Source organism: Beta vulgaris, chromosome 8 (genome assembly GCF_026745355.1).
Source record: "Beta vulgaris subsp. vulgaris cultivar EL10 chromosome 8, EL10.2, whole genome shotgun sequence".
NCBI lineage: Eukaryota > Viridiplantae > Streptophyta > Magnoliopsida > Caryophyllales > Amaranthaceae > Beta > Beta vulgaris.
Window position 1 is genome coordinate 2,274,344 of NC_079209.1, and position 24,550 is coordinate 2,298,893.

Sequence of the window (24,550 nt, forward strand, 5' to 3'; positions counted from 1 at the left end):
GATCTGGAAAGGAAATATGAACCAAAAATCAAAATTTTCATGTGGCTACTATGGCAGGATCGTATTCTCCATAGACACCTCCTTGCTATTAGGGGAATTATTGTTCAGGATTCTGCTTGCCCTAGGTGTCATAACCATACCGACCATGGCGCTCATATCATGAGGGATTGTGCAAAGAGTAGTGAAATTTGAAGGTGTCCTGGAATGCCTGTATTTCTCAGAAGGGAATTCTAGGACTAGATTTATGAGAATGTGTCGTCGCCAAAAACATATAGAGAGATTCCCTGGGGGTGTCTATCTTCCCTTACTTGTGTCATGAAATTTGGAAGGATAGGAATAACTATGTCTTCCATGGCCGAGAACCTTCGCCTGTAATGGTGTTGTGCTTTCGGGCTATGGGTCATACTCGGGAATATCTTTCAACGCAGAGGATTAAGCACAATACAACCTGCTCCCATGGAGTTTAATTTGTTCATCCTCCGGACTACTTGATGATTCATGTTGACGCTGCGGGGATTAGTGTGGTGGTTCGTCAGGGAAATTACTCATGGGTTGTGGGGTTTGCGAAAAGAATTTACGCTCAAAATTCCCTTGTAGCGAACTCCTTGAAATCCTCGAAGCCTTATACTTTGGGGAGGCACATAATCTACTCAAGGCTATTATTTATTCCGACAGCCAAAATGCAATCGATATTCTTAAATTAGGTAATTGTGATTTGTATGCAAATGTGATAATTACATGCAGGCAGTGGCTAGCGAGACGGCCGAAGATTCAGATTAAGCACTATATATAGCAGAATGCACAACCAATTGGCGGATAGCATGGCCAAGACATGTAGGGTCATAGATGGTGAATGTGTTATAATTAGGATTTTCCCCACCCCCTAGTTATTGTAACGAACAACTTATCTCGGATTGTAATATGTTGAACTCTAATATTTAATGAATGAATGGCTTTGTTAACCAAAAAAAAATCCCCCACACAACCCATAAAGCTTAGGGCCCGTTGGATATCACGGGCAGTTTTCAATTTTTGATTTTTTATGATTTTAGAATCATATGATATAAGTAGTATTATAAACTTAAACTTGATCATAATGATAGTAATCATGCTAATTTTGAGAACTGACAACTAAAAACAACTTTTTTTGGTTTTCATATTATTTCTGAAAAATGAAAAGTTAGAGGGAAAAGGAAAAATGAAGTTCAAACAGAAAACGTGGATGAAAGTAAGAATATAAGGTAAGGAATAGAGAGAAAACGTGGCATTCCTTTACTTGAAAGGAAAATTTTTTCACACGGAAGAAAACTATTTTCCATCATTAGGAAGACCATTTTCCCCAAATTCCAAATTTAATAAAGGAATATGAGAAAATCTATTTTCCATAAAAATATTTTTCACCCAAGCAAACCTTTTATCAATGAAAATTTGTTGGATCTCATTTTATTTATTCCCAATGTACCAATTACCCCCAAATTTCAAATACGATCCAACTCCTTATATATCAAAATTAGAATTTATTAAGTCATTACCTCACAAAAGACAGACATGGCTCTTATAGTATACTGTATATTGCCATATCAGTAGTCTTGCATTGGCACACAAATTGAGATGAAGGATTATTATACATTAGTAGGAGTAATACCTAACCAACCTAATAATTTAAGTACAGTCAATGACTTAATAAATTGTGTATAGTACCTTAGTACATCATAAATATTGTTAGCCTTGGCTTTAACGGCCGAATTAACTATTAACAGAACATCCTGAAAAATTCATTACAAGTATTCATGTAACGTACTTGGTAGGATCTTTTTAAATACGACCTAGTTTACTTTTGTGGCATTCACGGGTGTTTATTGCTTCTCTTTATGGATCCACTACATTACTTTCTGTTGCGCAATGTTCACCGAATACACTAAAAGTATTACTATTCTATTTGCCAAATATAGGAATTATTAAATGGTTGAGAATTAACCAAAAAAAAAAAAAAACAGAATAACCGTGTCCGTGGATATATGGTGCTTTCAAATTTATCGATTTTTAAAGTTCCTAAAATAAGAAGAATGTGTAGTTGTTTAGTTGACGATTGTTAAGTTTCAATTCTTGAACAATATAGAAAACTTTTAATTGTTTACATGAAGTTTTACTTTTGTCGGAGAGATTAGTATATATGCAAATTCTCCCAATTTAGTTTGTTAATGGGAAGAACTTTCATACATATTCAACCGCCTTTTACCGAGCCTTTCACACATATGTTCTTCCATCATTCTCTTTTGTTTACCTTAAGGCCTGTTTCTCTCCAGCTTATTTTCAGTTCAGTTCAGTTTAGCTCCAATCAGTTCAATTCAGTTCAGTTCAGCTGTTTTATGTTGAAGAGAACAAGCCCTTAGTTTCCTTTCAATTTCCGAGACGATATTTCTAAAAGATAGTCATCCCATACTAAAAATTATCATAAGAAATCACCATTTTACTTTCACATTCATCACTGTATTTAATTTGATCGTACGTTCCACCATTTTAATCTCTCATCAACACCACCCAACTATTATTAAAAACAATGATAAAAACTCAATGGGGCAAGCAAAGAGGAGGGCTGGAGTTTTTTTTAATGACATTGTGGTGTTAATGTTGATGTTGAGTAATTATAATCCTATTTCTATCTTATTCATAAAGTACATAACAGAAAGTTGGCCAGTATACACTTTTTTGAAATAAGTGAAATACTTCTCTAAAAAAGTTCTCATATAAAAGAGAGAAGTGTTTCACTTATTTCACAACAGATAAACCGACGAAATATAAATTAAATTTTCTAGGTACATTGATTTTATAGTAAATTGTACTTAAATTTATACTTGGCACACAGTAAAATTTTCTCATTCTTGTAGTGGTCCTCACTCCTCACTATGTTTTCCATATATTCTCTCTGAACACTATGGTTCCTGTACCCTTTCACTTTGTCCTTAAGCTGCCCTTATCCCAAACAAAACATGTCTTCTCTTTTTTCTTCTTCTTCTACTTCTACTACTACTATTGTTACACCCACATTATGCACCATCCTTCTTATTCTTTTGAACACTATAAACACCTCTCATTCTGCGCACCATCGACAGCTTTCAGTAGATTACTATGCCAAGACATGCCCTGACGTCGAGAAGCTTGTGGGTTCCTTCACGTCTGAGCAGTTTAAAGCTGCCCCTGCTATTGCTTCCGCCACTATCAGGCTTTTCTTCCATGATTGCTTTGTTGAGGTACATTTCATGCACACTCTCTAAGCTTAGGTTTATAATGGCTGGCTTAACTAATTAGTACTCCTCCGTCCCAAAATATAATTCTCATTTCTATTTTATCACGGTAAGTTAGGCAAGTATGATTTGAGAGGATAGTAAAGATTTTTTATTTATTTAAATAAATATTGTATGGAAAAAGATGATTTTAGGAGAGAGAATGGAAAATAATTGGTGAAAGAGCATTAATTGTAACATTTTGGTTGAATAAACAAAGGAAAAAGATAATTCGAGAAACAAATAAATGATGGGAGACGGTTTTTCTAGACAAATTATGGAAAAATATGGAACTAAATATAGAAATGAAAACTATAATTTAGAACACCTAAAATGAAAATGGGAACTATATTTTGGAACAAAGGGAGTAGTTATTATCACTGCGATTAAGGTAGTACTCCACATACATAAGCGACTAAGCATGTTCATGTAATGAAGTCCCATGTAACGTAAAGGGTTATGATGTAGTCGTGTAGCTTTTATAAAATTTTAATCAACTAAACTAGTTCTGATTAGAATGATTCGGCTTTGATTATCACATGTCTCATCTTTTAGATTGTGTTTGTGACATTTAGCTTAATGGGACATGAATACTTGTGTCTATTGAGTTTAGTATATAAAGGGTAAAACTTAGAAGTTTCATTAATTTATTTCCTGAATTTCTTTAGATATGAAGTATGTGAATTGTGATGCACCAATTATTTGGTTCTTTACGGCTTGAAGGGGGACCAATACACTACTTATATGTGTATGTTGGAAATTTATGATGGCCTATTAATGATTTGAGGTGTATTGCACCAAAAACGGAAATCTGTAAAATTAGAAAATTATGGAAGTTTAATTTTCCTTGTGGTGTCCTAAAAAGTGGACTATTTATCTTAAAGAAAACAGAAAAGAAAAGTGGAGAATTGACTAGTTGTTACAAACTTGCATAGTAAAGTGTAAGTAAGGTGATGATTTATTTGCATTAGTTGAACATAAAACAATGGCTTCCTTAAAAGTGGAAGTAGGAATCTTCTTGAGTCTTTTGGAAAGACATGACAATATTACACTCCTTTAGTTATCTTTATTCTTTTATTAAATTATATTCTTCCTTTTTCCTTAAGTTGTCTTACTATCAAAAACACAATCATTGTATTAGCCTATAGAAACCATACTTTGCATCATCCATGTATCTACTCGTCTAGATAAAAATCGTGGTAAGGAGAAGTGTACTAATGAATCAGAACCTTGTATAAATTACCCCGAGTCAGTTACACATGTAAGGCTCGTTGAAAGTGGTGGTGGGAGGGGGAGAGGGAAGGTCATGGAATCACATACTCAAAGTGTCTTTATTGGCGTTTAATCCCACAACCTTAAGGATGTGGGATATAAACCTTACCACTAGACCAATTACTATTTGATTTTGACTTGATCACATATGTGCATCTGTCTTAGAAAGTAGGTTATTTACTTATTTTAATCTATATGTTTTGAAAAAGATAAGCGATATTAAAATACAATAATATATATATGAATTATTTCTTCTCTGTAAAGGGATGTGATGCATCGATATTGATATCGTCCAATCCTGGAAGCAAAGAATTAGTAGAAAGAGATGCACCACTAAACAAGGATCTGCCTATTGAAGCATTTGAACTTATCAACAAAGCCAAAGCCTTGGTAGACAACAAATGTCCAGGCGTTGTGTCTTGTTCAGATATTCTTACAATTTCGACTAGAGACTATGTTCATTTGGTAAGTTTGCACATTTCCACATCCTTTACTAACTTGATAAAGAATTAATCGAAATATTTGATTGGTTTGAAAGAGTATATATAAAGGAAAAATGTTATCCTATATACTTTATCCCTTTCAAAATAGTTGCACCATTTGACATTTGATCACTATTCATCAACCAACTTTGACAAGCTTTATCTCACTATTATATAAGAAAAAATATAGTCAAGTGGAATCTGGTTAAATTCATCTCAAAACGAGGATTCAAAATATCAACTTTTTATATAATTTTTACTTATACGCAATTAGAGATATTAACGTTAAAAAAAGCGTCTTAGCAAACGTGAGAAAGTATATGGTGCAACTACATAATAGTGATCCTTTTATTTAGAATATAATGTCAAACCCTCTAATTTAACTGTCTTCAAATTATTGTATGATTGCATTGGTAATCTGAGCTATAGACCTATAGTTAACCATTAAACAAGAATCAAGATGGTAACAATATGTATTTTAATCAATATTTTGTTTTGAGCATGACGAGCAAAATGTGCAACTTCTAGTCATGACAATAAAACAAAAGCACGCCAACTTTTGCACAACAAATAAAACTAATTTAGATCACTATTATTAACCTAATCACGAGTAGTACTTGGAAATTAACAAATAGACTAATGTTGGTTAGTGCTTTCTATGTAATCTTAAACAAAACACTCTAAAACTGAAATAAAACGACAAAAATCAGATCAACCAATTAGAACAAAATAAACCCGTGACTGGTAATCTTTCTAGGTTTCTTATTATGATACGTTGAAAGTAGGAACAATGTCCAATTTTATTGAAATAATACGCGAAAAATATGATACAGCAAATTAAATGCACCAAATCATGAAATTTGGAGTCAAAAAAGCTGCACAAACTGCAAGGTTACATTCACCTCAAAAACTGCAAGGTTAAATTAAATCATGGTGCTTTGAGTTATATAATTGAACAGTAACACTGCACTTGGAGAAGAGAAATATGGAAGTTGATGCTTTTTTTAGGTGGTAGTTTGGTTTATACGGGAAGTCGCAATTTTTATGAAATTGCAATTTTTATGAAATTGCAATTTTTATGAATCCTGGTTAAATTGTTTGGTTGATAATTTATAGAAAATAAATTGCTACTTATTTAGGAGGATTTAGGTAAGTAACTTTTTTCATTTTATGGGAACTCAAAATTCTTTCGTTTTGCTATTTTATTGTCAACCAAACAACTCACCAAATTTTTAGTTCGTAGGAATTTCTATTTCCCATATTTTCTCATACAACCAAATTATAAACCACTTATTGTTAAGTTGATGGTTTTTTTACAGGAAAAAATAACCATTTTATTAATCAAATGTCATGCCATATCTACAACAGATAAATAACTATGTAAAAATATAGATATAAAATTTTCAAAAACAAAAAAAAAAAGTAGAAAATTCAACCAAACCTTAATTAAGATAATAATCGGGTGCAGCTTTAGATCCACAAGTTATTCTTGTTGTGAGTCAAGTCCAATAAGTTTTCCGTCATAAAAAAGTCCTATAAGTTTTGTTGATAAGTTTTATCATGTTTTCTATTTATAAATAAATACTATTAGGTGAGGTAAGTTTTCTTAATATGGAACAAATTAAAAGATATTAATTGCTAAAGGCTTGCCTTAAAACCTAAAAAAAAACTAATTAGTAATTAGGCAAATAAATCAAGACAAAAGGGAATAATTAATTGAACTAAAATTTATACAAAGTATGATACCCGTTTCAAAATATTTTGACCACAAATATCTCTCATTCATAATATGATAAATAAAAATTATACCGTCAAATTCGTCCTGAAAAATACTATAATAACATTAATTTTTAAATTTTGTATCCACGTAAATTAAGAGTAATTAATTGCTAAAGTTCGACCTCGAACATCATGCGTGTCTTATATTTTGAAACGGAGTCGGAGTATAAGCTAGCATGAATTGATGATTAAATTAACATTATAGTAATTTATTTTTCAATTGATGTTATAGGCAGGAGGTCCTTATTATGAAGTGAAGAAAGGGAGATGGGATGGAAAGATTTCGAAAGCATCCCTTGTATCTTCTAATATTCCTCAAACTAATTCCACTATTGATGAACTACTAAAGCTTTTCGCCTCAAAAGGGCTAACAATGGAGGATCTTGTTGTTCTCTCGGGTGCACATACAATTGGATATTCTCATTGCAAGTATATTATAGATCGAATTTACAATAACAAAGGTACTAAAAATTTACCACCAAATATTGATCCTAAGTTTTTAGCAGCTTTAAGAATGTATTGTCCACATTATGGTGGAAATGAAGATATTGTGGTACCATTTGATGTTACAACTCCTTTTACATTTGATCATGCATATTATGGAAATTTGGAGAAAAATATGGGACTTTTGGTGACGGATCAAGCGTTATATTTGGACCCTAGAACTAAGCCTATTGTTCAAAGCTTGTCTAAGGATAAACAAAAGTTCTTCCAAGCATTTGCACAAGCTATGGAGAAAATGGGAAACATTCATGTGAAAAGGGGAAAGAAACATGGAGAAAAGAGGATTGATTGTCGAGTGCACATGTGATTATTGTTACAACCAAGGATGTCTTGGCCGTGTGGTTAAGATTGAGGTACTGAGGTTACAGGTTCGAATCTCCCCTTCCCTTCTTTGTACTTGTCTTCATGGCTTATATGGATAAAAGAAAAACATGTGATTATTGTAATTCTTTTTTTCCCCTTTTCTAATTGTTGAGATTATTTTTTTTTTTTATGACAATCTTTCGAGATGTAGTGTTAGCTATATATTAAGTATACCGTACTTTTTTGTATGTCACTAATTAAATTAAGTAAGAGAGAGATAATTGTAATGATAATGCTATTATATACTATAATTTATATAAAACTATGTCATATTGTTAACTTATGAGGTATTGAAATTATGACATTGAAATAATGATACATGACACATTTTAATAAGATGACATTGTGATTTAACTCATTTATAGCAAAAACAGATACGAAGTTAACTTATTCATAATTAATCGAAAGGTAGACTTATTTTAAGAAGAACGCGCAAAGGTTAATTTATTAAAAATAATTTTTCCAATGAGAAATGAGCAAATATATAACTTTGAGTGTACCATGCTCGCAATACACCCCGGATGTATGATAAATTACTATGTTACTCCGACACCCTGTTCTACTTCGCGTGTCGTGTGTCGACTCGACACGACGCTCGAATGCCTGTAAATGGGGTGTCGATACGCGTATTAGAAAAATGTTGCCTATCTGATACCCATTTGGGAAAAGTGAGAAAGAAACACATAGAGAAAAAGGAGAACAATTACCTAATTCATTGCACTTGCCTTCAAAATTTGTAAGTTAGGGCATGATATCGGGCCGGAATAGTTGTGCCATTATAATGGTTAAAAGAAGAACCAGAGAGAGGGAGAAGAGAGATAGAAGATGGCGTGATAGGAAGGATGAATAGTGTAATGCTTTAGTTTTGGGAACTTGGGGTGCAACAAAAATAATAAATGTGAGGTGCATGACAACTGTAAAGCTAAATTGATTACAACTTATTTTTAGTGAACTTTACTTTTATTTTAAATGCTTATGATTTGTGAGTTTTTTTTTTTTAACTTTTTTTTTCCTAATTACTCCCTTCCCACGAGACCTTTCTTCCTCTTTCTTTCTTCTCCTTTTTAAAAATTCACTCTTCTTTTTTTTTTTCAATTTTTGTATACTATATATACTGTGAGTGTTTAATAAAATTGAATTTATATAAATTTTCTAAAAATAGATAATTTTAAAATTATTTTTTATTTATCAAAATAAAGTGTCGGGAAATTATTTCCGACACTTTCAATGATAGACGTATCTAGAATATTGGTCTCGACACCTTCTTGACCGTGTCGCCGTATCGGCCAAATTTTTGGAGTAGGATGTCGGATCCTCCGATCCCTACTCGGATACGACACCCGTATCCGTGTCGGAGTAATGTAGATAAATTACGTAGAAGAACCATTAGTCGCAAACTTTTGCAACCAAATAACTAATTCATCAACAACTCCGTTGTAGTCTAGTTGGTCAGGATACTCGGCTCTCACCCGAGAGACCCGGGTTCAAGTCCCGGCAACGGAAACTTTTTTTATTTTTTATTTTTTATTTTCTCACACTTTCCCCTCCTTCAGAATTGGCGGGAACATCAACTAAATACTATCAGTACCACTGTAACAATAACACAAACATCAATACATTATACAGCATTCGCAATTACAACATCTAGGGTTTTCAATTTCACCCCCAATTCAATTTCACTGAGGAGAGAGAAAAAGTTGAGCGACGAAAATGGAGAAATCGAAACGAAGAGCGACGAGTAACAGAGGAATGGAGGAGAACACTTTAGCTATTCTTGAATCTTTCTGTTCTCTTGATTCTTCTCATGTTCATGATGATCGTAAGTTTCTCTCTCCCCAATTTCTTCCATTAAATTCCGATAATCTACAATTACAATTACTAATCTGAATTTTTGATTTTTGAAACCCTAGGCTTGGCTTTTCTTGAGGCTGTTCGTTTTGCTTCAATTGTTCCAGAAAATGGAACTCCTCCTACCAAGTAATTTGTTTTTTTAATTTTCTTTTTGTATAGTATGTTATGTACTTCCTCCGTTCTAAAATAAGCGAAACAGTTCTTTCAAAAGTGTTTCACTTATTTTAGAATGGAGGAAGTATATACAAGTATTAAGTATACAACCTTTGTTTCTAAATACATGCAACATTGGAAATCTTGCACTATTCAGATAATAACCTTGACCGCATTTAGCTAATATACAAATACAAATGCGATCATAGAATGTATTCTTAGATTAGTCACAAAATGTATTTTCGGAATATGAATTTGTAGACGTTCTACTAATCAATAATTAAATATATTAACAGTCAAAGTGGTGCATTGGCATGGGTGAAAGTCATTATGTTGCTTGTATTTAGAAATAGAGGAATTATCAATTATATATATATATATATATATTCTTTTGCTTATGTGTGAATTTATATTATGGGAAAAATTGTAGCAAAATGATGAAGGCGATATTCGAGATTATGAGGGAGACCAAGTCTTTGGAACTTATAGTAGCTAGTTATCAGCTCCTTTGTGAATTAGAGAAGGTACTGCTTCTTGTGAATATTATTAAGTAAAAATCTCTTGTTGAATTTGGAAACATTTGATTAGCTTATTAAGAGTATAGCTAACGAATTATCGGAATTGTTGTTGTTGACTATGCAGCACTTTCCACGGGTTTGTTTATCCGATGGAGATGATAAGCAAGGAAATCCTGACAAACGTACTGAGTTAGTTGTTTATGAAGAGGTACTGGGGCTTGTAATTGTGCATTTTGAATAAAACGAGTGCAGTAGTTTTGATGGTTAAAATGTGATGAGGTCTCTCATGTTGTGTTTTTAGGCTTGGTCGCCGATTGCTATTGGTTCAGATGTTGCCTTGAGTGACAAGCATGCAGCAAAGAAGAGATCTAAGGAACCGATTGATGCTGCTGTGAGTTACATTATCAAATTTTCATGTCATTATGAGGGGTATTGCAAATGACAAGATTTTACGTTTTATTTAGCTAGAAAACTATTTCCGTTGTATAGATTTGGTAGTAATAGACATCCTCTGTTTCTTTAGTTGTAACATCTTTGACATTTTTGACTTTCACTACGTTTTATCTAGCTTGAAATCTATTTCCGTTGTTTAGATGATAGTCATATAGCTCATGTGTTTTAGCAAAGATTATCAAAAGTCGATATGTAGAGAATATAAGTTGAGACAAATCCAACACTAACATTAACATTTGTTTTTATATATTAGAAAATACTGTCAAAGTCAGCATGTGAATAATGGAAAAGTGAAAGTATTGCAACTAAAAAAACAAATGGAGGAAGTGACTATTTTGGGATGTCTAGAAAAGTTGTCACCTCTCTTAAATTGGCAATTTTGTCGCACTTATCAAGATCTTGATACATATGATTGAATGATTTTCTTGGGTGGTCTTGTTGTAAATAAATTATCATATCATTGTTGTATGGTATTTGTTCAATGTGACAATTAATTTTGGCAAGGGAGTATACATTTGTTTCACTGAAGTTTAGGAGAAAAATCAGTGTCAAAGTTTTAGAACTGTACTATTTGTCCTTTATTTTTGGTAATTGTAAATGTTATGTATTGGTTGATTTGACGAAAATGGAGGTAAGGGAAGAGGATGATGATTTGGCTTTTTCTGAATATCAATTATCTTCTTTTGGGCCTTTGTTAACATCTAAACAGTCTTTTTTTATATCACATGTACTTCATGCAATGGAGTTTAGGTTATTCTTATCCTCACTTCGGTCCAAATCCTTCTCCACATCTCTTACAGCTACTCTAACTTCTTAAGCTAGGAGCTTCCTTTAACTACACACTTGTTATTTCAGGGTTTTCAGCTTCTATTAGAGAGTCTCAGTAAAGTGGCTAATGAACCAGAATCGTCAGACACAAAGGTATACTGTTGCTGTCTCTCATTGCTAAATAGTTCTGTAAATTTTTACTACTATTATCATTATTATTGTTTTCAATCATATCAGAATCCACGTGACACCATGTGATATTTGCTTCATTGATCTATGGCGTAGAGTTTTAGTTAGAGAATTAATCTGCTAATCTTCTTTATTACTATGGTGCAGTTAGAGCTCCTTGCTAAAATGTATCTGTTTCAATACTTAGTTTATATTCTTGAAGCAGACTTTTTACCTCGTAACCACCACTTTCGAGGTAACTCATTATGTCCATTCTCCTTGCTTATCAAACAGCTTATGTAACAACTTACGTTTTTGGTGTTCTGACCAGTTCTATTTTTCGACCTCAGAGAATTCGAATTGGATTTGTGTTAGAGATTCGTTGCTTAATAAGCTTCTGGTATGTCTCAAAATTGGAAATTTAGAATACGATGATTTCTTTGTGGAGATCTTTTGAGACCAAGATTCCTTTTCTAATGCACTAAACTAATCTCTAACCAATTTTGCATAAAGATTACTCATAGTGGATTTTGTGACAGGGGTCGAGGCAAATAACTTACAAGGACTTGGTTTATGATAGTATCTTTGTTCTGTGTGATCTGTTCCTTGGGAATGCTTCAGTAAATCGTGATACTGGTTTAACTGCAAAAAGCGCTTCAATGGTGATGTATAACAATAGCGATTCAGCTTTAGGTCTTTGTTTACCAGAAGCAGAGAAGTGTACATGTAAAGCTGTGAAAAAACTTATAATATTGGTATGTTTGCAACTTCCATTATTTGAGAGAGAGAGGTTATCTAACATCCTTGCTCAACTCTAAAGTCACGACTCATGATGGTTGATGCTTTCAGATGACGGAGCTTGACCTGTCACGGAAGAAGGCAGATATGCAAAGCCTCACTACGAGAGCAGATGGTGCAAGGTATCCCCTATCTTTTTATAAAAAAATTCTGAAGTATCTGTTACTAGTTTGCAGGTTTTAATATCACTCTATTAAGGCATATCCCTCTCTCTGGAATGTAATTTTGTGCATGAACTCTGTCTTCTTTTTAGCATGCCTTTGCCCTTCATCCTCATGACTCTTGATTCTCCCTCTTGCTAATGTCAGTCTGGTACTACTCCGTGTATTGTTAATCCTAGTTATGCTCTGGCATGTTTGCAGAGTCCCTGTGGTTGAGTTGATAATTGATGAGCTCTCTTATGACAAAGACATAATTACCCCGTTTCTTCAGGTATATATCCTAGAAGTACAGGTCTTATTGCCTAGACTTGGTAGTGGCCTGTAGTGCTGCTCTCTTAAGTCACTTATATATGGATTAAGGGTTCTGAATCTCTCTAAAAAATTAAACTTCTCGTCTACTTAGTCATGAAATAATTGGTATTTACTCGTCTTATCTTATATTTGGTTGCAATGAATGCAGTCTCTTTACTCTTGCCAATTCATTATGGAATTATGGGGATCAGCTATTCTTTTTTGTAATATGCCCTATTGTCATTGTATGTTCTGCAACACTTCTGCAGGCTTTAGATGAACCTAGATTGAAGCTGGAAATTGTTTCACAATACATCCAGAAATACAATGTCAAAGTAAGCTCTACATCCAATTTCATACCAAGTTGCAATAAAATCTGTTGCTAGTTTTCTCTTAGTTACATGTGACCAAATTATATGTCAAAAGACAACTCAAAAAAAAAAATTGATTGGCAGCTTCTAGAGTGCAAAATAGTGTATCCTTTTAAAGATAATTTTAGCAAGAGAAATCGTTCAATGGAGAGTTTTTTGCTTGCACCTTGATTCTCTTTGTGAATTTAAGCATACCCTGTTTGGTATAGGTAATCTTTGCCATAGAATGCTTCTTACTTACTTTTCCCATAAAGATATGTTGTTTCTTCTTCACTCTCGATTTAATGTCTGTTCGCAAGAGCCTCGAAGGTCGAGAGCCATTCTTTCCTTGTTCCTGTGTTGTTCCCAGCTGCATCCAGCTTAATACCCAAATGCCCTTTGTTACTCAATGAAGTTAATCCTTTTTCATCTTTCACATTTGTTATGTGTGGCTGCCTTTGCCATAAAAAAGTGCAGTTAGTTGGTTGTTAAGATCGGGAAGCATGGTGTGTTGCTAAAAATCTTACCATCTTCCTCTTTGTTACACTAACCTTAATATGGCTCACAGCCTTCTACTCGCAAGAGGAAGTCAGAAGGCTCACAAGATGATGCAACAAATATTGGATTTTTCAAGTGCTTTGTGAATAGCACCAGTACGAAAGGCATTGTTAAGAAAGTTGGTGCTGAAGCAGTTCAAGTACTGTTAGCACATGCTCTTCAGGTGATTATATTATCTTCCCCCAATCCTCGAATGAGACATTTTGTCTTAGTTGAAACGTTATTTCTATTTTTGTTTAACGGAATGTGCTTGCAATCTTACATTCGGATTTTATTTTTGGTTATAAGAACATTTAATAAGTACTCTCCGGGAAGACGTGGTTGTTGCCCTACAAGGACTAGAAATATGTCAGACTACATCAAATCTCGCATATAATTTAGTATGCTTAAAAAACACAAAATATAACGACAGCATGATGTTTTTAGTTTCTTTCAATATGTTATGCTGTAGGCTTGCATGTCAATTTCCAAGGAGCAACTTCTTGAAGAGTTCTTTGATTCAAAAGGGATTGGAAGCAGTCCATTAGCAAGCATTTGCAAGAATATAATTTCTGCCTTCACCAGGCTCAAGGAAACAGATGAGTAAGAGTCTTAACTCTCTATGTAATCCTACTTATTTTCCTGTCTTGTGCTATTGGCGATTTGCAAAATTTGGAGTTTATGCAATTTCAAGGTGGCATGATATTGTTGCACTGATTTGACATGATATACTAGCTCCACTGCAGTCCAGTTGAGTCTTTTACTGTCTATGCACGTGGACGATTGAACAATGGTGTGGACCGTGTGGCAGAGTGTAGTTAAGCCAACTACTCTCTAGTCTCTCCATGTCCTATTCTAAGATGTGCAAGATTTCCATAACTTTTCTTTGATTACCAATATCTATCTCTTTAGGTATGTTGATAAAATTACTTCTGTAATATTCTTAAAAGGTACTTTCACAATAATATTATCTTATATACTCCATTTTTATCAGTATGTATTATAAGTGATCAATGGTAATATTTCAATCTCGAAATTTGTGCATGCCTTATGAAAAGAAAGGAAGGGATCATATAGTGTATACATTAAGAGCTCTGTCGCATACACGACTTCAAGTCTTAAAGGTCTGGTCAAGATTTCCATTTCTTTTGCAACTTTCAAGTAATCAAGTCTTTCTATTTATCTATTAGAGAAGTTTTGTTTGGAATTATGCTGCATTAAACAGCTAAACCTTGAATTGAGTAGATTGAAACTTTTTATAATTAACACGCAGGCACTTGCAGATATTGCCTATTGGTAAGGAAGCATTATTTACAGCAGCAACTGTGCTGTCTACAAGGTCATAGGCGTTTTCAAATCCTTCTGGAGCTTTCCTTTTGTACATAGTGTAAAGGTAATATTGAAGTGTTTGATTTAAAGGTAGTAGTGAGTGTTTGGTTGGGAGGAAATCGTTTCCCCTGAGAAGTGGTTGAATAGTCTCCCGTTTTCCTTTGTTTGGTTTCTAATGGTGGAAAATAGTTTCCCAAAAGGTGCAGAATAGTTCTTCTCCCAAGGTTTGTAAACCTTTTCTGTACCTTTCTTTATCTTCTCCCACCAACCGTCTCTCTTCAATTTCAATTTTCATTTTAACTTTTCTTGTGAGAAGCCAAACAGAGGAAAAACTAATTGATAATTGTGTTTCCCTTGGAAAATATTTTCATGGAGAACTACTATTTATTGAAAATGTCTTTCGTCCAACCAAACAAAGCTGTATTTCCTTGTTTATCGCCTGAACTATTAGAAATGTGTACTTCACTGGCCGTTGCTGATCACATGTCTTTAATTTGGTTGTTTAACCATGTTTGTTCTATAGGATATGCTTCTTCTTGGCGATGAAAGGAAAGATTATGAAGTAGATCAACACTAATACTTCTGTCCGCCAGACTAGACTGCAGTTGATGTAAATTATATATCAACCATCTTTTGGAAAATACATCTAAATATGATGCAAGTTAAGCTAGCTGAGGAAGCTACATGAAAAGTGCTCTCAATTCTAGACAGTAATTAGATGGCACTTAAGTTTGGCATTGGATTTGTTGATCATACTGTACATATTGGACTAACCATTAGCTTTCTTTGCCCAGCAATACTAAGAATGGTAGGACATATTACTAAGATATGCAACATTTTGGATACTATGTACTAATATAATGTCAATCAAGTGCTATTTTAGTGATCACAACCTATTCACGTCGGCCTCTCTGAAGCCTGCTTGGCTGAGTTGATTCTACTCCTCCTTTGTCATATGCCTTTGACCATAAAAGATTGGAATTTAGTCATTTAGAAAAGGTTAATCTAATTATGATTATTCTGTCATACTTCCTCCGTTTAGAAATAGTTACAACATTTCTATTTTATACACTGTTCACATCTTAAACTTAAACTGTCTTTGGTGATTTATGGGAGTCTTGTTAAATTTGTCTCGATGTAGAATTTTTTAGTATAAACTTTTTTTTAATTTTTACTTATTAATAATTCAAGATATTAATGGTTGAAATCATACATCGACATATGTGAAGTTAAAAATGGTTCAACTTTTCTAAACCGAGGATGTATATTGTTTTGTTACCAAAAAGGTTCAAAAAAATAGAGAAATTTATGATAATGGAAACACAGCTCAAAGAAAAAATGTTTCTGGATACTTTTACAAATAATTTATCAATGAAAAATTACATTGCCAATTTGCCCTCAAATGTTGAAGGTACTAGGAAAAAAAAAGAAGCCAATCTAGCCAGTGACAGTATAAAATGATGGCACATATGCACCCTTCATTGTTAGTTACGTTGTAACCTAATGCGCAAAGGCCTCAATAGCAAGAACAAAAGGATCAACATCAACCTTCATCAAAGTTGGAATATCATTCTCCAGTTTTGAAGTACAACTGCTCTAATCGGCTGAATAGCTTCAAAAATAAGTCTCGTCTGCCAACTTCAATTTCGATGAGCTTCTTCTAAACACAAAAATGCAAGTTCCGATTCTGATCCAATAACCATGGATGACAACTCATGGTTGTTCTGTGTCGTTTTCGCTCCTAAAATCACATAGCTAGCTTGTCAGCTCAACACAATGATCTAATGATAACACCTATTACAAAATAATGTGGTGTAAAGAAAGTAAAACTACAAAGAAATTGATCAATGAGGTTGGATATGCTTTACTTAGATGTCTGTGGTGATTCCAGTTGCAAGGTTACTGGTCCATCATTCACCAGATTGACCTTAACATCATCAGAATAAAACATAAGATAGAAGTTCTCAGAAAAGTATGTAGCAGAAAGATAGGTGTTCAGCAAACAAACATTACCTTCATCATTGCTCCAAATACGCCATCTGCAGTAATGAGAACGAAACAGAGCCAGTGAGATGTAACCACACATCAGGTATCAACCATATATTTAGCATGTCAAAACCCAGGCATCCATGCATATAGATTACGAGATTCTCAACCAGCTTGACATTTATTTTGCACATAATCAAGATACTATAGTTAATATCGTAAGAGTATCACTGATCTCGTATTGTAGCTAAATGAAGCCAAGAAATATTTCGTTCTGTTACTTGGTCTAAAAACATCAAGAGTAGATGCAAATTGATCACAATAACAAGATTATCTTGGTCAACAGGAATACCGCCATGGTAGATTAAGAACATGTATGCTCCCTTTTCAATAGTGAGATTAAGATAAAAGGTACAATTAGATCTTAATGGTATTATTTTTTATATTTTTGAATCAAAATTTGGCTTGTGGTAAACTGGTAATGTGTAATGGGGACATCTTATCATGTTCTTTTTTTTTAATCTTAAGAGAGAAACATATATTCTTCTGAAACCTCTTGAATAAAGATATAGAAACTCTTCCTACTAATTTCTCTCTTATTTTTCCATTTTCCCCTAGCGCTCTTTTTTTGTTTTTTGTTTTTACTAGAGGGCAATATGTAGACAATTTTGAATGCCAAAACCATTAGAGCCTAGTCGAAGAACACTATCTCTATTATATAAGGCAACACATGGGGGACACCAAAAAATAAAAAAAAAAGAATAAAAGAAGAAGAAAAGAAGATAACTAACTGTTTCATTTGAATGGAAAAGGGGGAAGTAAGACATTTAAATTGAACATTAGTTTTTTGAGAAAGAAAAATATAAAACAGTTTTTTACCCAATTAATTTTATTTTTACTTCATTTGTTATCACACATGATCGATTGCGTGCATGTAAGACTAGTTGCCATTAAAGCCACAGTACACACAATTCTGATCTTTCTAAGGGTATTGCTTCTTTGCTCAAAACAACAATAATGTCACAAATAAAGCATATTGATGGTTGCTAGCTATGCCAGTATGCTGGGTGTGAGCAAAATATGAGTCCAATGACAACTATGCCAGATCTGAGCAAATCTCAGTACTCATGATTTACATAAAACCGCACCTGTTCAACTAAGTTGGAGTGGAGGTTCTCTTGGTTGTGAACTTAGGATTCAGTATTTTATATCACAAAAAAATTTGAGACACTACCATCTTTAAGCACTCTTTTAAATATAACAAACATGTAGCACCAAGGTAACATAAAAACATACAACAGCATCATGGCAGAGTTGAATCAATTAAGTCGTCCTACATTCCTTATCTACACAAAGAAGCAATTCAAACTTTCCATGAAACTCCCTTTATGGCAATTACTTCAGCAATGAGCCACAGGGAATTAGGTTTCCTGAATCTCATGGAAAATAGATGGCCATATCATTTGTCATGTTACATATAATCAGCAGTATATATAAAAAAACCCAACAAGAATTGAGTACTATGACTGGGTACGTATGTGAGTCTAACCAGCTCCCGAGCTACTGAGCTTGCTTTATTTGAGACTTAAACAAACCAAGTACAACAAAGCTATGCTGCTAAAAAAGCTCCTGAGCAGGCTCAAATTCAGGAGTAGAAGTTAAAGTCAGCGAAATACTATTAGCACCTCTCAAAATTAGCAAAAAGTTACAACAGCAACAACTATGTTGGAACCTTAATCCAGTTAGCAAAAAAGTAAGGAATATGAAGATCTCTCTTAAGAAACATTTGTATGTTAGAACTCGACATGCTCAAGCTTGAGTTGAGCAACAAACTCAACGGAACTGAGCCTGCAATGTCTGAGCTTGACAAGCTTAAGCTTGAGTTTGAGTTTGTTCGAGCCAAACTGAGATAGCCAAGACTTGAGCTTGGCTTGGCTCATTGATACTACAACCTAAAACAATATTTTCATATTCCACATTGCAACAGCCAACAGAGTATAATAACAGTAGAAACTATATCTAACCAAGAGTTATGATAAGCAAAGAAGTCAGAAAAGAATTTATTGTATTCCTTACCAAGTTCCACTGTAAAATGCAGAAAAGATAATCACAACAAAGACCAACTTTTCTAATAAGATGTCGGAGTTACCTTTGATCAAAGTCGGGTTGTAACTCTTGCCGAATTTTTCTACCAAAGACTCATAAAATGGTTTTGCTCTTTGAGGAGGCATAGCCACATGAAAATCTGGCTTGTTACCCTTCAATGTTCCATAGAGTGTAAATTGACTCACTGGCAAATTCACAAATAACCAACTTTTAAATTTCAAACGGAAAACAAAATCTCATGATCTCTAACAAAAATTAAATCTTCATCTTACCCAATAAAACCTCATAACTTTTCTGCACAACCTGAAAATCCAAATCAAACAAATCAATAACTAGATTCTTCTAAGAACTCATCAACAATATAAATTTTAGTGCACAAAATAAAACAACCCTTAGAATGGCGAATTCAAAAACTAATACATACAAAGACAGAAAGGATAGTGGGTCTTACACTTTGATCCCAAGCTTTACCTGTATTCTCATTTGGGAATAATCTCATGTTTAACACCTTCCTGCATCTGGCAAAACATCATTTCTTAATTTCATCTTCCCATAAACATTATCATACCCAAATCATATTCATTCTAAAACTTAAAACCATCATAACCCCCTTTTTTTTTGTTCATAACATTGCGTGTTTGTATACTCAACAACGAATATTGTATATATCGATTATCGACTCATGAACGTTGCACATAGAATCACAAATGTCCTGTACGAAAATCTGGGGAATAGCATCACCTATGAGCTACTACTTGTATTTAGAAAGGTGAAATCTTGATTACAATATACCAATATAAAATATTCATCATCAAATCGATCATAACCACTATGAACTATACATCACTCTAAACACACATTCAAATCATTGGGTCATCCTAGAACAAAATCTAATCAAACAAATCCAATAAAATTCCACAAAATCACATACAAAAAGTTCAACACTTTGACAGTTTATCTTATCAATAACACATAACACAAGACAGACATACTAAGAGCTAAGAACTAATACATCATACATGTAATTAGAGTCGGAATCACAATCAGATTCTAGAATGCCAATGAAGACAAGAAGCCCTGGCCCAATTTCCGAGACAATACGACCTTCCACCTGAAAACAAAAATCCAATTTTGTTTATTTGGTGTCAGAGAGTGACTAAAGTGCAGTAATATAGACGAGATTCAATTATAGGTCTTGGGTATCAGTACCACCCCACAAGACTTTATCGACTAAACTACACGACATTCACATAAATAATATAGACGAGATTCAATTACAGGTCTTGGGTATCAGTACCAAGACCTACAAGACTTTATCGACTAAACTACACGACATTCACAGAAATATTATAAATGAGATTCAATTACAAGTCTTGGATATCACCCCGACAAGACTTTACCAACTAAGCTAGACGACGTCTACGGAAAGTATAATTATAATATGATGGAGTGGGAAATGGAAAGAGGAGAGAGAAAGTGGGGATACCTCGACAGTGGCGGAAGTGACACGTTGGACAACAGCTCTCATAGCTCTGGTGATGAAGAGAGGAGAAGTGGGTTTTTGTTGGATTTGAGGTTGTCTTCTTTTGTAAGAGTATGAAGATCTTCTGCTGACAAGGTGAAGAGGGTTTAAGAGTAAAGAGGAGAGAGATGGAGGAGGGTGAGATGACAATGTCAATGTTATGGCCATTTAGCAATTTTTGTTTTCCAAATTTTGGTGATTGTTGAGGGTCAATGATGATAGTTTCAATAAAATAAAGTTGGTGATAAAACTCTTGTCATTCTTGAGTTTTGGCATTGAAATTGGTCTTTTTTTCCCCTCTTATCTTCTCTATTACTTAGTAGAGTTTTTGCATTATTTAGATATCAACTAGTCTTTTACTCTTTTATAATTTTATATTTTAATGAGGAAAAATGAATGTCATGACTTGATAAATGATTAAATGATATTTATAAGCTAAATCCTTAAAAGTTTAAGGATGAAAGTAATAGCTTAATGCATGTTCAGTATTATTGTCAGTTTTTGATTTTTATGAATATTTTTTTTGGGCTCTTCTCGAGAACCTGTGGTAAGATAAATTTTCTCTGTATTGCCCTCGCACAAGACCTCTCACCCACAGGCCCAATAAGCCCAAAACCCTCCTCCCCTTCCCCTAACAATATTGAAATTTGCTTCCACCAAGATTTGAACCTTGGTCTCCAATGTGGAAGCCATACTATTGAACTCAAGGGTCTTTGGTTGGTGTTTATGAATATAAATGACATATTTTTTTTAAGATAAGATAAAGGGGACTCACTTGAGGGAGGATAAGGGAAAATCTTCAAATGAGTCCTATGAGATTTGATCCCTAGACCTCAGGGATATGAGGTGGGAATAGACTTGGCAAAGTTGGTCCTGATCTAAAATATCCCATCCGTGGTCCGATATGGGTCCGAACTAGACGGTCCGAATCTTGGTCTGAATTTGAAACGACCCGGTCCGAAATAATCTTGTTCCAAAACTCATAAGAAATCTGAATGATCCGACATGATCTTGCATGATCCGAAATCAATCCAATCCAGAGGTAACCCGATCCCAAAGCAATCAGAAATTATTGGCCTCCATTACGATTTGATCCGAAGTACCCGTAATTAACATGTTTTAAAAAAAATCGATGATTGCAAGTACTCTTTGACACAAGTTCTAACTATAGCAAATTAGTTATGTATACCTTTAGAGAGGACGAAGAGTAGCAGTTCCATATATACATAACAAAAGCTCATAGTCAAAGAAAGTATCAGACCAAAGGAGTAACAAATCCATACATAATAAAGATGAGACAATCCACCATCCGACCCACAACCGTACGATCCGAAAAGCATCCCAATCCAATGACGATTCGAAGAATAATCCGAAATTTGGTCCGATCCGAATTTAATTTGATCCAAAAAAGGCCCGATCGGAATTGGTCTGGTCCGAATCCGATGCGATTGGTACGGTCCCATTGCCAGGTCTAGGTGGGAAGCGATGCTACTACTCCACCACCTCAACCTCGAATATAAATTCATATGTTTTTAGGTGTAAGATAAAATTAAAATTAGTTATAGTTATACTAAACATGTTAATTTTGAAATATGACAGCAGAAAAACGGAAAACTGCTCTTTTTTTGGATTTCATATTTTTGTTTTTTGTTTTTGAAAATGATGAAAATTGAAAATAAAAAACACTAACGAATAAGATATTATCTTTCAACAAGGAATTTGGCCTAAGAAAATATGTCTATAATACTCTTATTATTACCACCAGAGTATTAGAAATCGAAGTACTTGGACAAGTCTTGTAACAATAAAGTATAATTATAAGACCTTAATGTTATATTACTACTACATCACCAACAACAATAGCAACATCACCACCACCACCACCACCACAACAAGAACAATAAATGAATTGTTAAGTAGAATAAAGATATAATCGTACTTGTCTATTATTTGATAAAGACTATATGTATTAGGAATAAGCACCAAAACTACTTAAAAGCTCCTTACTAATTCTACCTGGCCTCTCCTTACTTTTCATTACTGACAAATGTGTCTTTTATACCTCAAACAAATTGCCCATATATCTATATGAGGATTGGGATATAGAAGTATATATGTTAGGTTAAAGTCAATCTGACTAGTTAAATGATTATACTTTTGACTTTTGAGAGAGATGTCGTCGAAGATAAAGAAAATCATTTCGAGGATTTAATTAAGCGTCACCCAAATCTACAATAATGTCGCACTTAGGTCAATTTGATGAGAAATTTGTGATGATAATCACAATATGCATACTAGAATGATGGAAGCTTTGATGCTATGATAACCCAATTAGGTCAATCTGAAGCTCTACGATGATAGATAGAGAAGGAGATGAATAACGAGCCGTGCGCATACATGTGTTGAGCTGCTCAACAAGTTATAAGTTAGTTGGCTTCATATAAAGTGACAACCGTCTAAATTTGGGACCTATATATGTTAATTGATAGTTGAGATTGCTATAAAATGTATGATTAAAGGTAAGATCCCTGACATCAATTTTTTCATTTATTTATTACACATTAGTTATATATGTTATTGGACTAACGTCTAAAAGAAACGTTGTTGGACAAATGTATGAGTGTATGACCTATGATAATGCTATGTGACACCTAATAAATACAATCCAACAACGAACGTGATTGTGTGAAGTATATATTCAAGCTATGTTATACAATTTTGAAAATTTGTGCTAGAGTTTAGACACAAATATATTTTCAAGTGTCGACTCGATTAAAATTTTGACCTAACCAAATTTCAAAATACTACAATATCAAATTGTTTATAATTACATGTCGATAATCCGAGGACTCGTGTAGTATATGATATTGAATGCAAAAATGAAAGTCTGACCAATATAGTGTTTCTGATCCAAAATCTTCTCATATAAAATCAATTCTCAACTAATGAAAGACATATCGTGGGAGTTATCCTTCCCTCAAGCCTAAGATCAGCTAAATTTATTGACTTTCTTGTAGGTGTCAGGTGATCATCAACCCAAGCCTCACATTCCGCTCGTCTTAAATATAGCTTGTACTCCCTTGTAAACTGTATGACTTGTATCTATACCGAAACCATATGAATGAAATATCATGTACAGTAAAGATATACTAGTTACTTTGGGCATTTATGTATGGGTGGGAATTTATGTATGGGTAGAACCAAGCTTGCTTGTTGGAAATAGTGGGGAACTCATCTTATGATTTGGAGGTCACAAGTTTGAACCCCACTACCTACTTGTGCTTGGGAGTATGGATTCCCTTATATCCATCTTATCCTCAAGCGTTGACCTGTATAGCTGGGCTGACTGACTTGAGCGAGGTGCTGGTCCAATAGGGTCCTTTTTCTTACCAAGGGATCCCGAGTGGGACCCAAAAAAATTTCATGTATGGGTAGAGATGACAACAGACCGAATATGGACCTAATTATGCATAATCCGGCTCCGACCCTACTAAAAGTCGGATTCTATACACGAGTTCGACCCATACATCCGACTATAAAAACTTGAGCTTGACCGACTTTAAAAAACCGAGCCTGACCCGATTTAAAATCCGAACATCCCCCGACTTGATCCGACCTTTTTTCAGCCCGCTTGTTTTCAATAGAAAATTTTCTATAATACAAATAATCTAATCAACACTTTATTTGTAATAATCATATGAAATCTTTTATAGTAACAATAATATAAACATTACTATTATTTTTAACAATCATTTCTTTAATCGATAATATAATTGACTCAAAGTCGGAGTCAGATTATACATATACATATATAATACATTAATAAAAATAAAAAAGGGATTAATTGCCTTAAAGTCGGAGTCAGAATCGATTTC

The 24,550-nt window shown here is 33.8% G+C and overlaps 3 protein-coding genes and 1 non-coding gene across 9 annotated transcripts; 3 read left to right on the forward strand and 1 right to left on the reverse strand.

Annotated features, from left to right (window-relative positions):
- The first annotated feature begins 2,916 nt into the window (after window positions 1-2,916).
- Window positions 2,917-7,789, forward strand: LOC104900592 (peroxidase 19). The gene is made up of 3 exons (XM_010688053.4): window positions 2,917-3,251; window positions 4,821-5,021; window positions 7,050-7,789. Exons 1-3 carry the CDS (start codon window positions 2,991-2,993, stop codon window positions 7,626-7,628), a joined length of 1,041 nt encoding a protein of 346 aa, XP_010686355.2. The 5' UTR covers window positions 2,917-2,990; the 3' UTR covers window positions 7,629-7,789.
- A 1,325-nt stretch (window positions 7,790-9,114) lies between these two features.
- Window positions 9,115-9,187, forward strand: TRNAE-CUC (transfer RNA glutamic acid (anticodon CUC)). Its single transcript has one exon. It is a non-coding gene; the product is annotated as a tRNA-Glu (tRNA).
- A 25-nt stretch (window positions 9,188-9,212) lies between these two features.
- On the forward strand, window positions 9,213-15,957 carry LOC104900593 (hypothetical protein). Of its 6 annotated transcripts, none has more exons than XM_010688054.3 (16): window positions 9,227-9,503; window positions 9,595-9,661; window positions 10,119-10,212; window positions 10,331-10,414; window positions 10,508-10,597; window positions 11,515-11,580; window positions 11,764-11,851; window positions 11,946-11,995; window positions 12,135-12,350; window positions 12,445-12,515; window positions 12,756-12,825; window positions 13,115-13,180; window positions 13,764-13,916; window positions 14,205-14,335; window positions 15,016-15,125; window positions 15,585-15,957. In XM_010688054.3, the coding sequence occupies exons 1-15, from the start codon at window positions 9,395-9,397 to the stop codon at window positions 15,116-15,118; spliced, it is 1,458 nt and encodes a 485-aa protein (XP_010686356.2). In that variant the 5' UTR covers window positions 9,227-9,394; the 3' UTR covers window positions 15,119-15,125; window positions 15,585-15,957. The 6 variants fall into 6 exon arrangements, with proteins under 6 accessions (XP_048490805.1, XP_048490804.1, XP_057247191.1 ...); XM_010688055.4 differs by having other exon boundaries at window positions 9,238-9,503; window positions 15,006-15,125; XM_048634848.2 differs by lacking the exon at window positions 13,764-13,916 and having other exon boundaries at window positions 9,213-9,503.
- A 391-nt stretch (window positions 15,958-16,348) lies between these two features.
- LOC104900595 (uncharacterized) lies at window positions 16,349-20,975 on the reverse strand. The gene is made up of 8 exons (XM_010688057.4): window positions 20,640-20,975; window positions 20,173-20,264; window positions 19,605-19,671; window positions 19,426-19,456; window positions 19,197-19,337; window positions 17,075-17,100; window positions 16,930-16,988; window positions 16,349-16,802 (listed from the first exon to the last, which is right to left on the reverse strand). The coding sequence occupies exons 1-8, from the start codon at window positions 20,841-20,843 to the stop codon at window positions 16,775-16,777; spliced, it is 648 nt and encodes a 215-aa protein (XP_010686359.2). The 5' UTR covers window positions 20,844-20,975; the 3' UTR covers window positions 16,349-16,774.
- Window positions 20,976-24,550: the final 3,575 nt, after the last annotated feature.

Bases quoted from the DNA above. Each gene is read 5' to 3' on its own strand.
- LOC104900592 (XM_010688053.4), top strand. From the start codon at position 2,991: ATGTCTTCTCTTTTTTCTTCTTCTTCTACTTCTACTACTACTATTGTT. The intron at 3,252-4,820 runs GTACATTTCATG...TTCTCTGTAAAG, and splicing joins TCCATGATTGCTTTGTTGAG to GGATGTGATGCATCGATATT. The intron at 5,022-7,049 runs GTAAGTTTGCAC...TTGATGTTATAG, and splicing joins CTAGAGACTATGTTCATTTG to GCAGGAGGTCCTTATTATGA.
- LOC104900593 (XM_010688054.3), top strand. From the start codon at position 9,395: ATGGAGAAATCGAAACGAAGAGCGACGAGTAACAGAGGAATGGAGGAG. The intron at 11,852-11,945 runs GTAACTCATTAT...TTTCGACCTCAG, and splicing joins TCGTAACCACCACTTTCGAG to AGAATTCGAATTGGATTTGT. The intron at 12,826-13,114 runs GTATATATCCTA...ACACTTCTGCAG, and splicing joins TAATTACCCCGTTTCTTCAG to GCTTTAGATGAACCTAGATT.
- LOC104900595 (XM_010688057.4), bottom strand. From the start codon at position 20,843: ATGGCCATAACATTGACATTGTCATCTCACCCTCCTCCATCTCTCTCC. The intron at 19,338-19,425 runs GTAAGATGAAGA...TGAATTTGCCAG, and splicing joins AAGTTATGAGGTTTTATTGG to TGAGTCAATTTACACTCTAT. The intron at 16,989-17,074 runs GTAATGTTTGTT...GATGATGTTAAG, and splicing joins TATTTGGAGCAATGATGAAG to GTCAATCTGGTGAATGATGG.